The sequence below is a fragment of the Nesoenas mayeri genome, assembly GCF_963082525.1.
Source record: "Nesoenas mayeri genome assembly, contig: SCAFFOLD_97, whole genome shotgun sequence".
Classification (NCBI taxonomy): Eukaryota; Metazoa; Chordata; class Aves; order Columbiformes; family Columbidae; genus Nesoenas; species Nesoenas mayeri.
In genome coordinates, this window is record NW_027660023.1 from 162,121 (window position 1) to 176,586 (window position 14,466).

General features: G+C 61.6%; 2 protein-coding genes across 2 annotated transcripts in view; both read right to left on the reverse strand.

Moving 5' to 3' along the window:
* The window catches only part of CHD3 (chromodomain helicase DNA binding protein 3), a gene marked incomplete at its 3' end in the record, with an annotated part of 51,275 nt that extends 37,526 nt beyond the window's left edge, over positions 1–13,749 (reverse strand). Inside the window, 10 exon segments of the mRNA XM_080364470.1 lie at positions 7–179; positions 1,120–1,255; positions 2,003–2,133; positions 2,900–3,138; positions 3,897–4,002; positions 4,005–4,020; positions 5,181–5,302; positions 5,305–5,341; positions 6,149–6,262; positions 13,742–13,749. Of these exon segments, the coding sequence (XP_080220596.1) occupies positions 7–179; positions 1,120–1,255; positions 2,003–2,133; positions 2,900–3,138; positions 3,897–4,002; positions 4,005–4,020; positions 5,181–5,302; positions 5,305–5,341; positions 6,149–6,262 (1,074 nt within the window). The 5' untranslated portion in view covers positions 13,742–13,749.
* On the reverse strand, positions 10,961–14,014 carry LOC308052395 (uncharacterized protein; the record flags this gene model as incomplete). Its single annotated transcript, XM_080364473.1, has 2 exons — positions 10,961–10,999; positions 13,742–14,014. 2 exons carry the CDS (start codon positions 14,012–14,014, stop codon positions 10,961–10,963), a joined length of 312 nt encoding a protein of 103 aa, XP_080220599.1.
* Between the last annotated feature and the right edge of the window lie 452 nt (positions 14,015–14,466).

Here is a 14,466-nt window from a genome sequence, read left to right on the forward strand (position 1 = left end):
ACTGACGCAGTGGGGACAGCTCCAGCGCCCCTCGGGCGCGCGGTCCAGCTCGGGGTCCAGGCACACAAGGTGGTAGGCGCGGGGACACGTGTCGCACAGGATGATCTCCCCGCCCTGCTGGCAAACCTCGCAGTAGTCCTGGTGGTCCGTCTCGTAGCCGTCCCCTTCGTCATCGGGACCTGCGGGGACACGGAGGGGACTGTCACCTCCTGGGGACATGGGGGCAACGGGGGTAATGGGGACGTGGCGATGTGGGGATATGATTTGGGTCACTGAGGTGTGGGGCTCTAGGACCCTGGAGGTTGCTTGGGGTCACTGGGATATGGGGACATGGGGAGATGGGGACAGGGGGACATGGTGGGGATAGGGGGAGATGGGGACAGGGGGACATGGTGGGGACAGGGGGACACGACTTAGGGTCACTAGGAGGGCTCTAGGACCCTGTGGGTCACACAGGGTCACTGGGGGCGGCTCTAGGACCCTGTGGGTCACTCGGGGTCACTGGGATATGGGGACATGGGGAGATGGGGACAGGGGGACATGAGGACATGGTGGGGATAGGGGGAGATGGGGACAGGGGGACATGGTGGGGACAGGAGGACACGACTCAGGGTCACTAGGAGGGCTCTAGGACCCTGTGGGTCACACAGGGTCACTGGGGGCGGCTCTAGGACCTGGGGGTCACTCGGGGTCACTGGGACATGGGGACAGCGGGGGACAGGGGGATATAAGGACATGGGAACAGGAGGATATGGGGACAGGGCCACACTGGGAACACCGGGTGACACTGAGTGGTTGGGAGCTCTGGGACACCAGGGACATTGTCATTGGGGACACCAGAGGACAGGGACATGGGGAACCCCAAAACGCCACCACCGACACAGGGGGGACCCGGCGGGTGTGGAGACCCCGGGTGACACGTTGGGGACACATTGGGGGGGGTCTCACCATGCGCGGGGGCCGTGGGGCCGCGCTCCTGATTGGCGCAGGGGGCTGCAAGGAGATGGGGACGTCACCCGGTGTCCCCAGACTCGGGATGGGGGGGCGGTGGTGGCAGCCAGGGGATTGGGGACACTTGGGGACACCTGGGGACACTTGGGGACACTTGGGGACACTCACCCTTCTTCTTCTTGCGGCCGGGCCGTCCCCGTTTGAGCTTCTTGATGCGGTTTGGGGGGTCGGGGCGGGGGGGGGCACCCAGCACCCCCGGGCTCTCAGCGTCCGAATCCTCCTCGGCCTCCCCCGCGTCCTCACTCTGCTGGGGACAAGGGGACGTCGAGGACATGGGGGACACAGGGGACATGGGGGGACACAAGAGGGACAAAGGGACACAGTGGGATATGGCGGACGTGGGGACATGGGCGACAGGGGGGATAAAGGGACACGGAGGGACATAGAGGGACAAGGGGACATGGGGGGACAAGGGGACACATTGGGGGAAAAAAGGACATGGGGGGACATAGAGGGACAAGGGGACATGGGGGGACAAAGGGACACATTGGGGGGAAAAAGGGACATGGGGGGACATAGAGGGACAAGGGGACATGGGGGGACAAAGGGGAACGAGGGGCACAGGGACATGATGGGACAAAGGGATGTGGGCGACAAGGGGACACGGGGGGACAAAGGAACACAGGGGACAAAGGGGGACAAGGGGGGACAAGGGGACGTTGGGGGACATGGGGGGACAAAGGGGACAAAGGGGGACAAGGGGGGGACAAAGGGATGTGGGGGACAAGGGGACACGGGGGGACAAAGCAACACAGGGGACAAAGGGGGACAAGGAGGGGACAAAGGGGATGTGGGGGGACAAGGGGACGTTGGGGGACATGGGGGGGACAAAGGGGACAAAGCGGGACATGGGGGGACAAAGGGGGATGTGGGGACCAAAGGGTGGAGGGGACTGGGAGATACTGGGGCGGTTGTGGGCAGGGCCGTGGGGTGGGGGTGTCACCGCCTGGGGACAGTGGGGGCCATGGGGGACCCAGGCGTCCGGCCGTACCGAGCTGCTCTTCTTGCGCTTCCCACCCAGTACACCCAGTTTGATCTTGAGCGGCGCCATCTTCCTCCCCTTCATCCTCCTCTTCAGCTCCGGCACCCGCGGGCTCTTGCTGCGCTTCTTGTGGCCAGGGCCTGTGGGGACCCAGGAGTTCGGGGGGACCCAGGAGTTCGGGGGGGGGACCCATGTGTCTGGGTGGGACCCAAGAGATTGGGAGGGGACCCAGGAGTTCAGGGGGGGACCCAGGAGTCCGGGGAGGGGACCCAGGAGTTCAGGGGGAATCAGGAGTCCAGGGGGGGACCCAGGAGTCCAGGGGGGGGACCCAGGAGTTCAGGGGGAATCAGGAGTCCAGGGGGGGACCCAGGAGTTCAGGGGGGGGACCCAGGAGTCCAAGGGGGGACCCAGGAGTTCGGGGCGGGACCCAGGAGTTCGGGAGGGCCCTAGGTGTTCGGGGGGGGACCCAGGCATCCAAGAAGGACCCAGGTGTCCGGGAAGGACTGAGGAGTCCAGGAAGGGACCCAGGTGTCCGGGAAGGACCCAGGAGTACAGGAGGGGACACATGTCTGGGAGGGACCCAGGCGTCCAAGAGGGACCCAGGAGTTCGGGAGAGGACCCAGGTGTCCAGGAGAGGACTCAGGTGTTCAGGATGGACCCAGGCGTCCGGGTGGAACCCAGGAGCTTGGGAAGGACCCAGGAGTCCGGGAGAGGACCCGGGAGCTCGGGAGGGACCCAGGAGTCTGGGAGAGGACCCAGGAGCTTGGGAAGGACCCAGGAGTCCGGGAGGGGACCCAGGAGCTCGAGAGGGACCCAGGAGTCCGGGAGAGGACCCGGGAGCTCGGGAGGGACCCAGGAGTCCGGGAGGGGACCCAGGCGTCCGGGAGGGGACAGCCCCACACCCACCTTTGCCCTCCTTGGTCTTGGCCTTGCGCAGGGGTGGGGGCGGCGCCTCGGGGGCCACGTTGGCCACGGCGGCCGACACCTGCTCGGCCACGGCGGCGGCGGCGGCGGCGGCGGCGGCGGCCACGGCGGCGGCCGAGCCCTTGAAGGGGTTGTTGGCGCTGAACTCGCGCCACTTGGCGCCCAGGATGGTCATCATCTTGGACATGGGGATCTTGGGGTTCTTCTTGGCGATCAGAGGCCTGGGGGGGGCACACGAGGGTGCGTTGGGGTGCCTGGGAACCCAGGTGTCCGGGGGGAGCACCCAGGGACCCAGGCGTCTGGGGGGAGCACCCAGGGACCCAGGCATCCGGGGCACCAAGGGACCCAGTGATCCAGGGTACCCAGGGACCCAGGCATCCAGAGAGGGGCATTTAGGGACCCAGGTGTCCAGGGTACCCAGGGACCCAGGCATCCAGAGAGGGGCATTTAGGGACCCAGGTGTCCAGGGCAACAAGGGACCCAGGCGTCCGGGGAGGGGCACTTAGGGACCCAGGCATCTGGGGGGAGCACCAAGGGACCCAGGCGTCCAGGGCACCCAGGGACCCAGGTGTCTGGGGAGGGGCATTTAAGGACCCAGGTGTCCAGGGCACCCAGGGACCCAGGTGTCCGGGGAGGGGCATTTAAGGACCCAGGCATCCAGGGCACCCAGGGACCCAGGCGTCTGGGGAGGGACATTTAGGGACCCAGGCGTCCGGAGCACCAAGGGACCCAGGCGTCCGGGGCACCAAGGGACCCAGGCGTCCGGGAGAAGCAACCAGGAACCCAGACAGCCGGAGCACCAAGGGACTCAGGCGTCTGGGGAGGGGCATTTAGGGACCCAGGCGTCCGGGGCAACAAGGGACCCAGGTGTCCGGTATGGGGCACTTAGGAACAAGTATCCCAAGGGCCCCCCCCCAGCACCCCAGGGCGCCCCCCAGGACCCAGGGGGCCCCCCCCCAGCACCCCAGGGCGCCCCCACCTCATGAACTGGCTGAAGGCCTTGTAGTTGGTGAGCGTGTGATAATCCTCCTCGGTGAAAACGTGATCCACGTCCTCCAGGCCCCAGGCGCCCAGCAGCTGAGCGAGGACTTCTGCTCTACGGCCTGGGACAGGGACAGTGGGGACACGACAGGGACGGCGGGACATGGGGACATGGGACAGGGACAATGGGGACACGACAGGGACAGGGGGACAGGACAGGGACAGTGGGGACACGACAGGGACAGCGGGACATGGGGACATGGACAGGGACAATGGGGACAGGACAGAAACAGGGGGATATGGGGACATGGGACAGGGACAGTGGGGACACGACAGGGACGGCGGGACATGGGACAGGGACAATGGGGACACGACAGGGACAGGACAGGGACAGTGGGGACACGACAGGGACAGCGGGACATGGGGACATGGACAGGGACAATGGGGACAGGACAGAAACAGGGGGATATGGGGACATGGGACAGGGACAGTGGGGACACGACAGGGACAATGGGACATGGGGACATGGGACAGGGACAGTGGGGACACGACAGGGACAGTGGGGACATGGGACAAGGACAATGGGGACATGACAGGGACAATGGGACAGGACAGAAACAGGGGGATATGGGGACATGGGACAGGGACAGTGGGGACACGACAGGGACAACGGGACATGGGGACATGGGACAGGGACAGTGGGGACACGACAGGGACAGTGGGGACATGGGACAAGGGACAATGGGGACATGACAGGGACAGGGGGACATGTGGACATGGGACAGGGACAATGGGGACAGGACAGAAACAGGGGGATATGGGGACATGGGACAGGGACAATGGGGACACGACAGGGACAGGGAGACATGAGGACATGGGACAGGGATGATGGGGACACGACAGGGACAGGGGGACATGGGGACATGGGACGGGGACCATGGGGACAGGACAGGGACAGGGGGACATGGGGACATGGGACAGGGACAATGGGGACAGGACAGGGACAAGAGGAAGAACCAGGACGGGGACAGGGAGGGACAAGAAAGCGGCGGGAACAGGGACAGAGGGGACAGGGACACAGGTCACCTGCTGTGACCCCAAAACCCACTGTACCCCCCAAACCTCCATGTGTCCCCCATCACCTTCACTTTCTACCCCCCAGACCCCCCTGTACCCCCACTATGTGTCCCCCCCACCCACAGGTGCCCCCGTCACCTTCACTTTCTGCCCCTCTGTATCCCCCCCAAAATGTGTCCCCCCCACCCATGGGTGCCCCCGTCACCTTCACTTTCTGCCCCCCGTCCTCGTCGGACTTTTTCCGCCTCTTGGTCTTTTTCTCCTTGCGGTCGCGGTGTTTCCGGCGCCGTTTCCGGGGCCCCCCCGAGTCGCTGCCCCCGCTCTCGGAAACTCGTCCCGCTCCGACTCCAGCTCATCCTCAGACACCTGTGACAATCGGCACCGTTTGACACCCGTTTGTCACCCTTTGTCACCCGTTTGTCACCTACTGACACACTTTGTCACCCATTTGTCATCCAAAGGTTCATCACCCCACTTGTCAATCATTTGTCACCCTTTTGTCACTACTGACACACTTTGTCACCCATTTATCACCCAGAGGTTCATCACCCCACTTGTCAACCATTTGTCACCCTTTTGTCACCTACTGACACACTTTGTCACCCATTTGTCACCCAGAGGTTCATCACCCCACTTGTCAACCATTTGTCACCCTTTTGTCACCTACTGACACACTTTGTCACCCATTTGTCACCCAGAGGTTCATCACCCCACTTGTCAACCATTTGTCACATATTTGTCACCCAGAGGTTCATCACTCCAGTTGTCAACCATTTGTCACCCATTGTCACCTGTTTGTCCCCCATTTGTTGCACGTTGTCACACATTGTCACATATTGTCAAACACTAACACACATTATCATACATTGTCACCCATCTGTCACCCCATTTGTCCCCCATTTCTCACACGTCTGTCACCCATTTGTCACCCCATTGTGGACCCAATTGTCACCCATTTCGCACCGTGTTTGTCACCTGTTTGTGACCCATTTATCACCCACTTGTCACTCTGTTTATCACCCATTTGTCACCCCCTCCTGGGTCTGTCACCCCCACCAGACCCCATCACTGGGGTCAGGAGGACCCAGGCGTAAGGGAGGGGACCCAGGTGTCCAGGAGGGGACCCAGGCGTCCGGGCGGGCCCGATCCTGTTGTAGGGGAATGTGAACTCACCAGTTTTTTCCGTTTCCGGGGTTTTCCGGGTTTATTTTCCTTCTGTTTCCGGGGTCCCCGCTTCTTCTTGGGTAGCGCCCCCCTGCAGGCCGCGCAGCAGCTCGGGGTCACCATCTGTTGGGGGGGGACACGGGGATGGGACACGGCCCCATAGGGACACTGTGGCCACCACAGCCCCCCTATGGCCACCATGGCCCTCCTAGAGCCAACACATTCTCCCTATGGCCACCATGGCTCCCCCATGGTCACCATGTCCACCCATGGCCACTGTGACTCCCCCATGGCAACCATGGCCACCACATCTCCCCCATGGCCACCATGGCCTCCCCATGGCAAATACGTCCCACTCACGTCCCCCCATGGCCACTGTGACTTCCTGATGGCCACGATGGCCACCACATCTCCCCCATGGCCCCCCCATGGCCAATACGTCCCCCCACATGTCCTCCCATGGCCACTCTGACTTCCCCATGGCCACCGTGGCCCCCCATGGCAAATACGTCCCCACCCATGTCCCCCCATGGCCACTGTGACTTCCCGATGGCCACCATGGCCACTACATCTCCCCACGGCCACCATGGCCCCCCCATGGCCAATACGTCCCCCCACATGTCCTCCCATGGCCACCCTGACTTCCCCATGGCCACCGTGGCCACCACATCTCCCCCATGGCCACCATGGGCCCTCCATGGCCACTGTGCCTCTCCATGGTAACCATGGCCACCATATCCCCCTCATGTTTCCCCATGGCCACCATGACCCCCCCATGGCCACCATATTCCCTCCATGGCCACCACAACCCCACTATGGCCACCATGTCCCCCCCATGGCAACCATGGCCATCATATCACCCCCATAGCCACCATAGCCCCCCCCAAGGCCACCATGGCCATCATATCTCCCCCATAGACCACCATGGCCCCCCCCATCATCACCATGACCCCCTATGGCCACCGTGGCCACCACATCCCCCCCATGGCCACCATGACCCCCAATGTCTGCACCCATTGGGCCGACGGTTCCCACAGGGATGGACGGACGGACAGACAGACACACACACAACCTCTGGTGGCCATGGTGCAAAAAAGGGGGGGAAATGGGGGGATTTGGGGGAAATGGGGGGGAAATTGGGGGGAAATGGGGGGAGAATGATCAAAAAAAGGCCAAAATAAAAAGGTGAAAAAAAAAACGATAAAATGAATCAAAACTGAATTAATAAATTAAAACGGTTTTGCCTGATTTGGGCTTTTTTTCCATGTCCTCCCCCCATTGTTCTCGGGCGGGAAACAGCAAAAATAGGGGAGAAAAAAGCCAAAAACAGGCAAAAAAGTTTCAGCTGCGGGGGAGAAAGTGGAATTTCAGCTTAAATCAAATGAAATAATGGGCTTAAAATCTGAATTTGCCCATTTCCGAGCATTTTAGGGGAGCAAAACAGCAAAAACCTGAACAAGGTGAATCTGGGCCCAAAAATGCCCCAAAGAGCATCCAAACTCACCCTGTGCCCTGTCAGGACCCAACAGCCCAAACGACAACAACCTGTGTCCTATCAGGACCCAACACCCCAAACAACAACGACCTGTGTCCTGTCAGGACCCAACACCCAAACAACAACCACCTGTGTCCTGTCAGGACCCAACAGTCCAAACAACAACAACCTGTGTCCTGTCAGGACCCAAGAGCCCCAAACAACAACAACCTATGTCCTGTCAGGACCCAACAGCCCAAACAACAACAACCTGTGTCCTGTCAGGACCCAACAGCCCAAACAACAACCGACCCGTGTCCTGTCAGGACCCAACAGCCCAAACAACAACCACCTGAGTCCCGTCAGGACCCAACACCCCAAACGACAACGACCTGTGCCCTGTCAGGACCCAACAGTCCCAAACAACAACAACCTGTGTCCTGTCAGGACCCAACAGCCCAAACGACAACGACCTGTGTCCTGTCAGGACCCAACAGCTGAAACGACAACAACCTGTGTCCTGTCAGGACCCAACACCCCAAACAACCACACCAGGGGTGCAGAAACCTCATGAGTCCCTGTCAGGACCCCAACAGCCAAACAACAACGACCTGTGTCCTGTCAGGACCCAACAGCCGAAACAACAACAACCTGTGCCCTGTCAGGACCCAACACCCCAAACAACAACAACCTGTGTCCTGTCAGGACCCAAGAGCCCCAAACAACCACACCAGGGGTTCAACACCCCCCTGGGTCCTGTTAGGACCCAAGAGCCCCAAACAACAACAACCTGTGCCCTGTCAGGACCCAGGAGCCCCAAGCAACCACAACAGGGGGTGCAGAAACCTCATTGAGACCTGTGAGGACCCAACAGCCCAAACAACAACCTGTGTCCTGTCACGACCCAACAGCCCAAACGACAACAACCTGTGTCCTGTCACGACCCAACACCCCAAACAACAACAACCTGTGTCCTGTCAGGACCCAATAGCCCAAATGACAACAACCTGTGTCCTGTCAGGACCCAACACTCCAAACGACAACAACCTGTGTCCTGTCAAGACCCAACACCCCAAACAACAACAACCTGTGTCCTGTCAGGACCCAAGAGCCCAAACAACCTGTGACCTGTGCCCTGTCAGGACCCAACAGCCCAAATGACAACGATCTGTGCCCTGTCAGGACCCAACAGCCCCAAACAACAATGACCTGTGTCCTCTCACGACCCAACAGCCCAAACGACAACAACCTGTGTCCTGTCACAACCCAACACCCCAAACAACAACAACCTGTGTCCTGTCAGGACCCAACAGCCCAAACAACAACGACCTGTGTCCTGTCAGGACCCAACAGCCCAAACAACAACCACCTGTGTCCTGTCAGGACCCAACAGCCCAAACAACAACAACCCGTGTCCTGTGAGGACCCGACAGCCCAAATGACAACAACCTGTGTCCTGTCAGGACCCAACAGCCCAAACAACAACCACCTGTGTCCTGTCAGGACCCAACACCCCAAACAACCACACCAGGGGTGCAGAAACCTCATTGAGTCCTGTCAGGACCCAACAGCCCAAACAACAACAACCCGTGTCCTGTCACGACCCAACACCCCAAACAACAACCACCTGGGGGTGCACAAACCTCATTGAGTCCTGTCAGGACCCAACAGCCCAAACAACACCCACCTGTGCCCTGTCAGGACCCAACACCCCAACCAACCACACCAGGGGTTCAACACCCACCTGTGTCCTGTTAGGACCCAAGAGCCCCAAACAACAACAACCTGCGACCTGTCAGGACCCAAGAGCAACAACCACAACAGGGGATGTAGAAACCACATTGAGTCCTGTCAGAACTCAACACCCCAAACAACAACCACCTGTGTCCTGTCAGGACCCAACACCCCAACCAACCACACCAGGGTTCAACACCCACCTGTGTCCTGTTAGGACCCAAGAGCCCCAAACAACAACAACCTGCGACCTGTCAGGACCCAAGAGCAACAACCACAACAGGGGATGTAGAAACCACATTGAGTCCTGTCAGAACTCAACACCCCAAACAACAACCACCTGTGTCCTGTCAGGACCAACACCCCAACCAACCACACCAGGGGTTCAACACCCACCTGGGTCCTGTTAGGACCCAAGAGCCCCAAACAACAACAACCTGTGACCTGTCAGGACCCACCACCACCTCACCCCCCCCCCCCCCCGTCATTTTCCCGCCACCAGCCCATCCCCTCAGGCACCGCCCCCGGGGGGATCCCGCCCTTTGCGCGGGGAGGGGGGGGGGCACCCACGCGTGGGGCGACGGTGACACACACAGACACGGCTCTATGAAGCGCCCCCCGTCCCGTTTTGTGCCGTTTCTGTCCCGTTTTTGTGCCGTTTGTCCGTTTCTCCCCAGCCCGTTGTTTACAAACAGCGCGCGGGTGCCGCGTGCCCTCCCCCCCCCCCCCTCCCCCGAGCCGTCAATCAAAGCGCGCGGGAGGCGGGAAGCGCGCGAGGGGGCGCGGGAGGCGCGAGGCGGCGCCAGCGGCGGGAAAACGCGAAGGGGGGGGGGTGATAATTTAAAGGGGGGTAAAGTTGGGGGGGGTACAATAAAGTGGGGTGTCAATTGAAGTGGGGGGTGACTCGAAGGGGGGGTGAGGTGGGGGGGGGTGAAGTATTGGGGGGGGGGGACACGTGTGAGTGAAATGAAGAAATAAGATGAATTGAGTAGCTTCTGTTTGTCAGATAAATGGGGCTAAAAAGTGATGGGGGGGGGAGATTAAATGGGGGGTCCTGAAGTGATGGGGGGGTGAGGTATAATGGGGGGGGTGATGGGGGGGTGAGGTAAATGGGGGGGGGTGAAGTAATGGGGGGTGAAGTAATTGGGACTATAAACTAATGGGGGGGGTGAAGTGATGGGGGGGTGAAGTAATGGGGGGGGAGGTAATTTGGGCTATAAAGTGGGGGGGGGGTTGAGGTAAATGGGGCTATAAAGTGTGGGGGGGGTGAGGTAAATGGGGCTATAAAGTGTGGGGGGGGGAGAAGTATTGGGGGGGTGAGGTGATGGGGGGGTGAAGTGATGGGGGGGTTGAGGTAAATGGGGCTTTAATGTGGGGGGGTGATGTAAATAGGGCTATAAAGTGATGGGGGGGTTGAGGTAAATGGGGGGGTTGAGGTGAATGGGGGGGGTGATGGAGGGTGAGGTAATTTGGGCTATAAAGTGATGGGGGGGTTGAGGTAAATGTGGGGGGTGATGGGGGGGTGAGGTAAATGGGGCTATAGGGCTATAAAGTGATGGGGGGGTGAGATAAATGGGGGGGGGTGAAGTGATGGGGGGGTGAGGTAATTTGGGCTATAAAGTGATGGGGGGGTTGAGGTAAATGGGGGGGTCCTGAAGTGAGGAGGGGGTGAGGTAAATGGGGCTATAAAGTGTGGGGGGGGGAGAAGTATTGGGGGGGTGAGGTGATGGGGGGGGGTGAAGTGATGGGGGGGTTGAGGTAAATGGGGCTTTAATGTGGGGGGGGTGATGTAAATAGGGCTATAAAGTGATGGGGGGGTTGAGGTAAATGGGGGGGTCCTGAAGTGATGGGGGGGTTGAGGTAAATGGGGGGTTGAGGTAAATGGGGGGGTGATGGGGGGGGTTGAGGTAAATGGGGCTATAGGGCTATAAAGTGATGGGGGGGTTGAGGTAAATGGGGGGGGTGAGGTAAATGGGTGGGGGGGGGTAAAGTGATAGAGGGTGTGAAGTGACCTGGGGGGGTTTATGAGGTGACCGGGCGGGGGGGGGGGGGGTCGGAGGTGATGAGGGGGGGTCTGAGGTGACATGGGGGGGGGGGGGGAGGTGACCGGCGGTGCGTGAGGTGATGAGGGGGGGTCTGAGGTGACATGGGGGGGTCTGAGGGGTCTGAGGTGACATGGGGGGGGTCTGAGGTGATGAGGGGGGGTCTGAGGTGACATGATGGGGGGAGTGACTGAGGTGACATGGGGGGGGTCTACGGTGATGAGGGGGGGGTCTGAGGTGACATGGGGGGGAGTCTGAGGGGTCTGAGGTGACATGGGGGGGGTCTGAGGTGACGAGGGGGTGTGAGGTGACATGATTGGGGGGGGGGGGGGGGAGTGGTCTGAGGTGACATGGGGGGGGTCTGTCTAGGGGTTCCGAGGTGACATGGGGGGGGGGTCTGAGGGGTCTGAGGTGATGAGGGGCGGTCTGAGGTGACATGGGGGTGTGAGGTGACATGATGGGAGGGGGGGAGTGACTGAGGTGACATGGGAGGGTCTGAGGTGACGAGGGGGGGGTCTGAGGTGACATGGGGGGGGTCTGAGGTGACGAGGGGGGGTTCTGAGGTGACATGAGGAGGGTCTGAGGTGACATGGGGGGGTCTGAGGTGACATGGGGAGGGTCTGAGGTGACATGGGGGGGGTCTGAGGTGACATGGGGGGGTCTGAGGTGACATGGGGGGGTCTGAGGTGACACGGGGGGGTCTGAGGTGATGAGGGGGGGTCTGAGGTGACATGGGGGGGTCTGAGGGGTCTGAGGTGACACGGGGGGGTCTGAGGTGATGAGGGGGGGTCTGAGGGGGGGGTCTGAGGTGACATGGGGGGGCTCTGAGAGGTCTGAGGTGACGCGGGGCATGTCTGAGGGGTCTGAGGTGACATGGGGGGGGTGAGGTGACATGATGGGGGGGGAGTGTCTGAGGTGACATATGAGGGGGTCTGAGGGGTCTGAGGTGACATGGGGGGGTGTGAGGTGACATGGGGGGGCTCTGAGGTGACATGGGGGGGTCTGATGTGACGAGGGGGGGGTCTGGGGGGTCTGAGGTGACATGGGGGGGGTCTGATGTGATGAGGGGGTGGTCTGAGGGGTCTGAGGTGACGGGGGGGTCTGATGTGATGAGGGGGGGGTCTGAGGTGACATGGGGAGGGGTCTGAGGTGATGAGGGGGGTGTGAGGTGACATGGGGGTGTGGGGTGACATGAGGGGGGGGGAGTGTCTGAGGTGACATGGGAGGGGTGTGAGGTGATGAGGGAGGGTCTGAGGTGACATGGGGGGGTCTGAGGTGACATAGGGGCTGTGAGGTGACATGATGGGGGGGGGAGTGTCTGAGGTGACATGGGGGGGTCTGATGTGACGAGGCGGGGGGTCTGAGGTAACATGGGGGGGGGTCTGGGGGGTCTGAGGTGATGAGGGGGGGTGTGAGGTGACATGGGGGGGTCTGAGGTGACATAGGGGCTGTGAGGTGACATGATGGGGGGGGGAGTGTCTGAGGTGACATGGGGGGGGTCTGAGGGGTCTGAGGTGACATATGAGGGGGTCTGAGGTGACATGGGGGGGGTGTGAGGTGATGGGGGGGGGTCTGAGGTGACATGGGGGGGGTGTGAGGTGATAAGGGGGGGGTGTGAGGTGATGGGGGGGGGTCTGAGGTGACATGGGGGGGTGTGAGGTGATGAGGGGGGGTCTGAGGTGACATATGAGGGGTCTGAGGTGACATGGGGGGGGTGTGAGGTGATGAGGGGGGGTCTGAGGTGACATATGAGGGGGTCTGAGGTGACATGGGGGGGGTGTGAGGTGATGGGGGGGGTCTGAGGTGACATATGAGGGGGTCTGAGGTGACATGGGGGGGGTGTGAGGTGATGAGGGGGGGTCTGAGGTGACAATGAGGGGGTCTGAGGTGACATGGGGGGGGTGTGAGGTGATGGGGGGGGGGGTCTGAGGTGACATATGAGGGGGTCTGAGGTGACATGGGGGGGTGTGAGGTGACATGGGGGGGGTCTGAGGTGACATATGAGGGGGTCTGAGGTGACATGGGGGTGTGAGGTGATGGGGGGGGTCTGAGGTGAATATGAGGGGGTCTGAGGTGACATGGGGGGGGGTTGTGAGGTGATGGGGGGGGGGTCTGAGGTGACATGGCGGGGGGTGTGAGGTGATGAGGGGGGGTCTGAGGTGACATATGAGGGGGTCTGAGTGACATGGGGGGGGTGTGAGGTGATGGGGGGAGTCTGAGGTGACATATGAGGGGGTCTGAGGGTGACATGGGGGGGGTGTGAGGTGACCCGGGGAGGGGCGCTGAGGTGACCCGGGTGGGGGAGGGGGGGGGGGGGGTGGGGTGCGAGGTTCCGCGGGGGGTCCCGTTCACCTGCGTTGGTCTCGGTGGGCCCGGCGGGAGCGGCGGAGCGGCGGGGGGGGGCGGCGGCGGCAGCGGCGGCGGCGGCGCGGGCGGCGGGGGGAAGATGTCGGCGGGTCCGCGGTGCAGCGGCTGCAGGATCCCCCCGCTGGCGGCCAGCACGGCGGGCTCGTCCTCCTCCTCCTCCTCCTCGTCCTCTTCCTCCTCGTCCTCCTCATCCCCCTCCGCCTCGGACACCACCATCTCCTCCTCCTCCTCCTCGTCCTCCCTCAGAGGGGAAGCCATGGCGGGGCTGAGGGGGCAGAGCGGGCAGTGAGGCGGGCGGGAGGCGGAGGATGGATGGGATGGGATGGATGGGGATGGGGGTTGCGGGGGGGGGGGACCCTCCGCGTTCTCCCACCTCCCCCAACCCACCGCCCCGCGGCCCGGGGGGGGGTGGGGGGGCGGCGGGAACAGCGGGAACAGCGACACCCCCCCCCCTCAACACCCCCCCCCCCCCGCGGCGGGAAGCGCAGGGCTCGGTAACGCTCACCAAAAAACCCCCAAAAACCTTAAAAAAACCTTAAAAAATCCACTCTGAGCGTGTTGGGGGGGGGAGGCGTAGAGCGCGGAGGAAAATGGCCGCCTTGAATTTATTATGTTTTTTAAAAAATATATAGATTTTTAAGGCGGATTTGCCACCTTTCACACACCCCCCCCCCAGCGGGAAAATGGCCGCGCTGGTGTTATATATATTT